The sequence below is a fragment of the Arachis duranensis genome, chromosome 2, assembly GCF_000817695.3.
Source record: "Arachis duranensis cultivar V14167 chromosome 2, aradu.V14167.gnm2.J7QH, whole genome shotgun sequence".
NCBI classification, from domain to species: domain Eukaryota; kingdom Viridiplantae; phylum Streptophyta; class Magnoliopsida; order Fabales; family Fabaceae; genus Arachis; species Arachis duranensis.
In genome coordinates, this window is record NC_029773.3 from 89,216,413 (window position 1) to 89,225,772 (window position 9,360).

General features: G+C 37.8%; 1 protein-coding gene across 1 annotated transcript; it reads left to right on the top strand.

The window, feature by feature from the left end:
* Positions 1 to 6,474: 6,474 nt before the first annotated feature.
* On the top strand, positions 6,475 to 8,942 carry LOC107475904 (E3 ubiquitin-protein ligase SP1-like). Its single transcript, XM_016095574.3, has 6 exons — positions 6,475 to 6,706; positions 6,864 to 6,916; positions 7,766 to 7,884; positions 7,989 to 8,084; positions 8,336 to 8,424; positions 8,909 to 8,942. The coding sequence occupies exons 1-6, from the start codon at positions 6,627 to 6,629 to the stop codon at positions 8,940 to 8,942; spliced, it is 471 nt and encodes a 156-aa protein (XP_015951060.2). The 5' UTR covers positions 6,475 to 6,626.
* Positions 8,943 to 9,360: the final 418 nt, after the last annotated feature.

The following is a 9,360-nucleotide window of genomic DNA, read 5'->3' on the forward strand; positions in this document are numbered from 1 at the left end:
TTTATTATGAAAATATTAACATATTTTTTTGAATAATTTTGCAAAAGAATTAAAGTACCATTTTCAATATTTTGATAAAAATAATATTTTATAATTAATTCTAAAAGACTAAAATATTATTTTCAATTTAAGTTTGTTTAATTATACGAGGAATTAAAATTTAAAATTGATTTTAAAAAGAAAAAATACTCACAGAATTTATTATAAGAGACCAAAATGGCCATTTAGCAATAATGACTAAAATATTGTTATAATATTGATTAAGGTTGTTTGATTGTATTAGAAAATAAGAATTTGAATTTTATATTAAAACGACTAAAATATCTTTATTATTAATACCTAAAATATTAAAATAATTTTTTAAGATTAATCTTAAAATTTAAGTGTCACGACTCATCTAGTCATGACTGACGCTTAAAAAAAATCTTTTTAAGCAATTCTCAAAAATCGATATTACAGAAAATAAAAATAAATAGAATTTTTTATCATACTAAAAGGTAACACATCCTCATATCATATTTAAAACATATTTAACATATTTAAAAAAAAATCGACTTTAATATTTATAACAAATTAAAACATGATTTATTAATTTTATCTATTAAAATATTTACAAAACAGTATACTCAAGTCACTAAAATCGACTTTTGTCTGTGTTACATAAAGCAGTTTAACAAATCTAAATAACTTTCAAGCTATTTATATAGAACATCAAGTCTTTGAATTATAAAGGACTTACCAACTCAAGTAAAATTAGAGCGAAATTGATGAAACAAGGTTAGAATCAAGACCTATATCGAAAAAAGAAAAAAGACAACAGAGTAAATTTTACAATTAAGTGATAAATAGAGTATCTATAGTCCCACAAGAAACTATTTATAAATAATAAACTCTTAGTTAAAATAAATCTACTATAATAATAGTGATAGAAATATATTTAAATATATTAATAATTAATTATAAATATTAAACACTCAAACTTTTTAATTTTATATATGTAGCAATTTATTAGGGGAGATAGCAGCTTGACCTGGGCCTTAATCGCCTCCTCGGTTCCATTAATCACCTCCCTTGCCATCTTCACGATGTCTTTATTTTTCTTCTTCAAACCAGTGACCTCTCCTTTCAGCCCGGCTACCTCATCCTTGGCGCTCTTTGCCGACCTCTCGGCCTCCTCAAGCTTGGCCTCCAAAGCAGTAATCTTGGTTTGGGTTGCAGAAGTTTCACCACGAGCAGTGTTGAGCTCAGACTCCAACTTCATTTCCCGGTTGGTAAGCCAGGCGACCGCCTCGTCGGAGGTCTTCAGCTTCCCCTCCGAGTCGGCTAACTTCTCTTTTAAGATCCCGACCTCCGACTTCAGCTTCTCAACTTCTTGAAGCGACTGAAAATACTTCTCGTCCAGAGCCCCAGACTGAGTCAAAATACGTTTTGCTCTCCTAGCAATAGTTGCGGCCCTCAGCATGCATCAGTAGATCCACTTGGCCTGAGCGCCTTGGTCCCCATCATGAAATAATTCATTAATGTCAGGCATGAGCTGGAAATAAATGAAACCCCCAGCATCAAAATTTTTTTCCATAACAGTGAGGGACCCCTCAGGACTAGAGGCCGGTTTCCTCTTGCGAGGATTGTCGACAATCGCAACATCGGGACTCTTTCCGGCCAGCTCTGCCTCTGGAGGCACTACCCCGCTACCACTTGGACCGCTCATTACGACGGGACCAACGGGCCCTGGAGGGGGAGGGGGAGGAACTGATTGTGCTTTGGCGTTCGGGGAGGACGGATGCTCTGTAGACTGGGTCGTAAAGCGAACCTCGCTGTGGCCAGGAAGAAATTGGGACATTAAATCCTTAAGTCCAGTGTGCCCAGCAGCCATGTCCACTGCAATACACAACAACCCGTTAGCTCGGTAAAAAAAAGAGAGAGATAGAAAGAGAAGAGGGAGTAGAGGAGAAACGGCAACACAGCCAGTCGACCACTCACCTATATAACCTCTACCCATCTCCCGATCACTCATTAAAAGATGAGAGTTAATATTGTTTTTGTTAAAAATGGCCAGCAACACATCAGCAATGTTCTTATCTCACTGAGTAAAGCCCTTGTACGTAACCTTCGTAAAAGCATTGGACCCGGCTCCGAAACTCCAGTAAGTCGGAATCCGTCGCTCCCCTTCCAGAGTTAATCTGAAAGGATGGTGACCTTCGGTAGGTCGGACCTTAAAGAACTTATCTTTAAAGCCATAAAATGAGTCTTTAAACACCTCAAAAATTAATCTGCCCTGAACAGCCCGGAATGACATAAACCCCTTCTTATGTCTTCCCTCCTTGGAAGGGTTAGTCAAGACAAACAACCATAAGAACACCGCCACAGAAGCCGGCAGGTCCTCATACTCGCAGACCATCTCGAAACACCGGATGGTTGCCCAATTGTTCAGATGCAGCTGCAACGAAGCCACGTCGCACCGATTAAAAAGTGACATTTGAAGGGGGAGAAGGGGATACGAATCTCCAGAATGGTGAACATCGCCTTGTACATCCAAATCCAGTCGGCTATTCGGGGAGTGTTAAGGTTAAGTTGGCATATGCGCTCGTGGGCAGCGGGAACAAACACCTCGTAACGCCCCTCCTCGTCACCTCCCCCACATAGCTGGTCACGAAAGCGGAACTCCGTGAGCTCCTCTAAGGTTATTTGTGAAGGAGTACCCTTCATGTCAGAGGTGACCCAGATGTATCTGTTAACACGGGGTCCTGGAAGAGAAAGTTGTGCCATACCTACAGTGGGGGCACCATTTAAGGTCAGACCGTAAGGACGGTAGGTCGAAAAAATAGAAACTAACACTAAAATGCTAAAGTGAGCCTATCTACAGTTAAGCCAAGACCAATTTAACACAACAGCATTTTGAAAGGAAAAAAATTCTAATTCAATATCGAAGTTTTCTTTTTATACTTCAAGTTGGGGGGATTGTCACATATGTGTAGATCTACGTTTGGATTTAAGAGGATAAGAAAGAAGAATTAGAGTGAACTACCAACCCGACCCCTGACCATTTCGCACAATGACAAAGCAGCCCTTGACGAATATTGTAATCCACTTCGGTCCCTGTCCCATACCTCCGTCACACAAGCTGGTCTTTGAGGGTGAATCTCCGGCAATAATGAACGGAAAATGCTGAGCTGTCATGGTGAGCGTGTGTGAGCTGGCTGATGTGGACGATTGATGCAGACGTGGACAATTGAAATGGTCAGGGGTTAGTTGTCCGAATCCACGTCAACATATAATGTGGTCGTTTTGAGGGGAGGTGAGTTCTTATTCGTTGTGGGTATTCGTCCCCCTCCTTCTGACTAATTTGTGAAGCCCTAAGTCGCCATGAGCAGCATGAGGGAGCTCACTTCAACGTCTGTTCATGAAATTGGAAGAGACGCAGTCAACAACAAAAGCAGGAGTGCAACAACTGGCTCTACTGGAAGTGTTGGACTGCAGAAGACGATAAAGAAGAAGAGGTTCAATGCTCCACAGTGCTATTGTGGAACTCATGCAATTCTGTTCCTATCTTCGATGGAGCTTAACCCTAATAGGTTATTTTATGGATGTCCCAACTTTAAGGTGATTTAAATTTTTAATTAAGTTTGTTTGATATGACCTCTGGTAACATGTTCTTACCATTACCTGTAAATACTACAGAGTTCACGGTCACACTGCAAATACTTTGTGTGGCTTGATGATTTTGTGGCGTTGTTCAATTTTGAAGGCTCGAAATCGTTCGGTTTTGATATTGGAAAGTAACCCAAAGATCAGGACGTGGCTGCAGCTAAGATGCTTGGTGGAAAAGTGAAGGAGCTAGAGCATACAGTACATGCTTTAGAACTGGAAGTTAAGAGATGCAAACATGTGCAGAGTGACCATAGGTGTTTTAGTATTGCAGCAGTTATTGCATTTTTCTATGGAATTATAGTTTCAAACTGTGTTAGGACATTAAGTTAGAGGATGACTATGTGAATTGATGTTAAGATTGTTATCTTCTTATGATATTTTGTTTGGAGATAATCAAACACATATATTGTTTAATATTATTATTATTATTGTGGACATATGAAGATAAGAATAGACTTACAAAAAGCAAACACAATTCATATAATATAATAGGTTCATGCACTGAAGAAGCAACACAAAAAAAGTTCTGAAAATGTAGCAACAATATTCAGGGGCAGCATATAACCCTTTACAAAAGCGAGATAACACATAATTTATCAGTTTTCTACTTATGGCATAAAATTGCCAAAACAAAGCCAAAATAACATTGGCAGATAATACCAAAGTAACACACAAAACATATGAAATGAGTTTGTCATATCCCTACATAGATTATTTCTTTCTTGGTGGGATGAACCCAGGAGTTGGAATAAACATGAAAAGCCTTGAAGTAGTACCAGAACTTGCTGTGTGCATTGTCTCCGTGGATATACTATTTGGTGTTGGTGGAAAAGAAGGCCTGATCCCCATTATTGGTTGAGAAAATTGGTTAATCGTTGGTGGAGCAGAAGGCCTGACCCCATTGCTGGTTGAGCAGATTGGTTAACCATGGGTGGAGCAGATGTGGGAGGCACTGGGGGCCTTACAATAGGGTGCTTCCTCCTTTGCAATTGGTTCACCTGTTCAGTAAAAATGGGATGTTGTGGTGGCCTGTGATTCAAGTTGATTGAATCTGATGCAGGCTGAAACAATAAAAGAAGACAGTTACGTATTAAGAAAATATTGAATAAAGACAAGTTATATATTCACACACCTCTTCGGCTTGTGGTGCAGTTTGTGAGAGGGGTATCTCATCCACATGATCTTGAGTAAGTGTAGGATTAGACCTTCCAATCGCTTTAGGTTACTTTTTCTTATTTTTCTTTGATTTTGCCTACACCAAGAACTTTGCAGTCAGATAACAAAAATTACCAATAGGACTGTGGGTGAAAAGAATATTTATCAAAGGATCACTTTGAGGTGCAGCTGCACTAGTGCCCTGTTATGGCTGATCCTAATGAAATGGATAACCAATAGTTAAGTAAGACAAATCGAACCCTAACCATTAAAATAGCAGACACTTAAGACCCTGACCATGTCTATAATATGGCAAATTGAACCCTAAGATACCTGTGGTGTGCTCTGGCTGGGGACATTGGTGACTACAATATGCAATTTAGCAGTCCTTCTCTCTTTCTTGGTCATGGATGTCCAGTTTGGGTCCTTAGCTTTATTTTTGCAGGTCTTGTAATAATGCCCAATTTGGCCACACTTACTGCATGTGACTTCAAAAGTCTTCTTTGCCTTGTTCGGGTGCATTTCTTTCTCAACTGGATCCACCTTCCTCAGAATCATTCTGAAATCTCCCCCATGATGAAACACCGGAATAATTAAATATTCAGACATCTACAAAAAATAAACATGCATTACAATCTCATAATCAATTTTTCCTAAATTCACCACGGTCAAAATTAGTGGAATATGTTTCTAACTTTCTCTAATGTGTGCTTAAAATAATACATAATCAACCCTGATTAATCACGTTAGACATTTTTTAATCAGGTTTCATGTTTTCTTTATTCAAGACCACAAGTGAGTTGTAAAGCTCAATGGTGGTATGTCAGAGTGAGTTAATAGGACCACATAAAGCACAAGACACAAAGAGATCCATGGAGAAAGGGGCTTACCTACACCGTCACAAGCACAGTCAGTCAGCTCCTTCAAGCACCGTCAGATTTCCGTCAACGACAACGATGTCAGCTTCGTCAATGCCCACCCCAGTAACAACGTCAACACGACTCTCTAACTTCCCAAGGTAAACAATGGTTACGAAGGTAAAAAACATTCTCTCCTAGGGTTTACTGGTAATTCTGAAAGGTAAATGAAGGGTTTTTATGGAATGGCACAGTGTGAAATAAATGTTTTTGGCACCTCCCCTCAAAATGACCACGTTTTATGTTGACGTGGATTCAGACAACTAACCCCCTGACCATTTCAATCATCCACGTCAGCCAGCTTCCGTTCATTCTTGCCGGAGATTCACCCTCAAGGACCGGCTTGTGTGACAGAGATATGGGACAGGGACCAAAGTGGATTACAATATTCGTCAGGGATTGCTTTGTCATTGTGCGAAATGGTTAGGGACCGGGGTGGTAGTTCACTCGAAGAATTAAGCAAAGCACAAAATCGTGGATGCATTGGCCACAAAAAAACCGTGCCAACAACTCCACACACACGCACCATACCTCGTTTCCTTTCTCTTCACTTCCACTCATTGCATCAAATTCTCTTTTTCCTTTACTTTTTCTCAAGCACCCAAATTTTAGTTTTCAGTTTCTTCCCCTTTTCTCTTTTGTGTAATCCAATAAAGTAAGAAACTTTCCCAAACACAAACCCACCACTGTGCCACCTTCGTTTTTCTGTTTTTCTCTTCACTTTCTCAGCTGCAAAAAAACCCTTTTTTGTGATTTTCTCTACGATCGCCGCATTATTTCCTCATTGCAATTCAAATCATTTTCTAATTTAATTTTCCGATTGGTTTGGTTCTGGAGTTTCTGCTAATGACTCTAGCCTTTTATCATAGCTAGTGTTTTTTTTTTTTGAAAAAGTAGAAAGCTTTGATGACGATGATTCCATGGGGTGGAATAAGTTGCTGTTTGAGTGCAGCTGCTCTATACCTCCTTGGCAGAAGCAGTGGCAGGTGGCTGATTTTCTGACTATTTGTTTTCTTTTCCCCTTAATTTCAATCCAAACTTAGATCTAAGATGTAAACATTTGTGCATTGTAATGATAATAAATGGCACTCTTATAACATATATATAGTTTTATTTTATTTTTCAATTTTAATTTTTTTGCAGGGATGCTGAGCTTTTTAAATCTGTAACAAGGGTCAATCAATTGAAGGAGCTGGGTATGTTTGCTTTTCCCTTCTGGACCCCCTGACACTGAAAGTTCAATTCTTCTTATGTAGATATGCAAGTTTTTTAATTGCATTTATTTTTGTTGTTTTGAAGTGTATGATATGAGTAACTGATATTCAAATTGTTGTGCATGTAGAGATTGTTTGTTTTTTTTATTATTTCATACAATAAATTGCGTATAAATATAATCATGCTTGATAAATGAAGTTGTGTTATATCACTGGCATTGTTTCAGATTTATTGTTGCCCTGTGTTGCTATGCACTAGAGAGATTGTCACTGAAACTGGGTAAAAGAAAATACTGATCAGATTAATGATTAATCTGTGTTTCCACAGTGATAATGCTGGCTACTGAATTGGATAGTTTAATTCGGTATAAAATTGTTTTTGTTACTTGTGTCATCTTTCTTAACCTAGATTAGTTTTCCTAATTGTAGCTTCTAGGGATTTTGGTTTTGCATATGGCTGGAAAGCAGTTGTTGCTGGCTAGATTGAACATTGGCCTTGTATGGCTTCTTTGTTCATCATCCATTTTCTTCCTATGTTCACGCCATTTTTGCTGAGCTTTTTTGTTGCAACATGCAAATTTTTATTATAACCATTTTGGTAACGACATTTTGTTGTATGCTTCAGACATTATCTATGATATTGGTGTCTGTGATATCATATTTATCATTAATTTACTCTTTATAATACTTGTTTCTTTTAGTAAATTACCTGTAATGATACTTCTTATTAATGTAGAGTTGATGTGCATTTTTACTTGCTACTTCGTAATTAGTGATGCAATATGTGCTCTTGTGATTTGTGACCTTGCTTCGGATTTCCTCGCTTTCCAGCACAACTGTTAGATGCAGAAATCTTACCCTTGGTTGTTAGCATTTCTGGGAGAGTTAGCTCTGAAACCCTAATTCACTGTGAGTTCAGTGGTTTAAGAGGAGTAATAGTTGAAGAAACGGTAAGTAGACACAATATTATGAAGCATCAATGATTACAGAATTTTCCTTTCTCATTCAGCCCTTTGCAATTAACATGGAACCTGTTTTGCAGTTTTCATTTTAGGCAGAGCAACATTTTCTTAAACACAATGATGCTCGTTCATGGATACAAGATTCTGCTTTAATGTTATCCATGAGTAAAGAAGTTCATTGGTATCTGGTGAGCAGTTTTCTCTATTCCTCTAGTGTATTTTGATTTATTTCTTCCTTTATGTATTATATAACTATTAGTACCGGATATTAAGTTATCTCTTCCCTTCTTCCCTCAATGCCCAATGGCCAAATGGTGATAACTATAAAATGAAAGAAAAAAGTTAGAATGTTTGTGTTCACTTGGAATACTTAAGATTTACCCTAGTGGGCTGGGAGTCCTAAGTATTTTCCTGGACTATCCCACATTGGAATACTTAGGATCTCCTCAATGTTCACTCTTATCTTGATTGGGACGTGCTTACCAAAAGTGATGCTAGATTTCTCTACATTTTTTCTGAGACAGTCGTGTAAGTGTTGAGAATCTGAATTAGCTGGTAAATCTCCTCCTTCTCTGCCCCTGCAAAAATAATGCAATCCTTCTCAAACAATAAATGAGTTAAAGTAGGTGTTGTTGGGGCGAGTTTTATCAGAATGACATATATCAAAATAGAAAAGCTCTGCATACAAGCCATTAGGGCTTGTATGCTTTACAAGTTCATTAACCAATAAACCCCCCAAACGCGCTGCAAGCCCTACGTCCAATACACGCGCTATATAAAGATCCCGCGTATATATAACTACCAAATTTAAAAGATTTGTTTTCTTCTTTGCTCTTCTTCTGGTTCTTCTTCTTCTCGTTCTTCTCTCCTTATTTCTAGATTTGTTTCTTTCTTCGTTCTTCTTCTTTTCGTTCTTTTCTCTTTCTAACTCCAGCTTCATTTTCTATCGATTTTTGTTTACTGAAATCAAAGTTTGGATTCATTTTGAAGATAATGGATGATTCAACCTCAGATTCTCAGCTGAATCAGGGCAAAGTGGATTATGAATTTGAATCTAACGAAGTTCTTGAGGTTTGATTTACATACGTTTACTCTGAATTTTGTTGCAGTAATTTGTATAGCATTGTGTAGCTGAATAATTCATGAACATTGATTGTGAGACTAACGCGTCAACATAAATCTGTGGATTGAATGTAATGTATTAGTTTTGATTGATTATTTAGAATTTATAGCAGATGCTCGGGTGTAGATCAGAACTTTTTTTGGTGTATTTGTTTCGGTAGTGTGGGTGTATTTACAGTAATGACTTTTTCTGTTATTTTAGCTGAGTTGTTGTCGTTCGGGTGTATTATATCAGAAATGATTGGGTGTGTTTTTAGTTTTTGTGATGGTGTATTCTGCAGCATGTGTGTTTACAGCTTAGGGCTTTTATTGTCATTTTAGTTGAGTTGGTGCCGTTTGGGT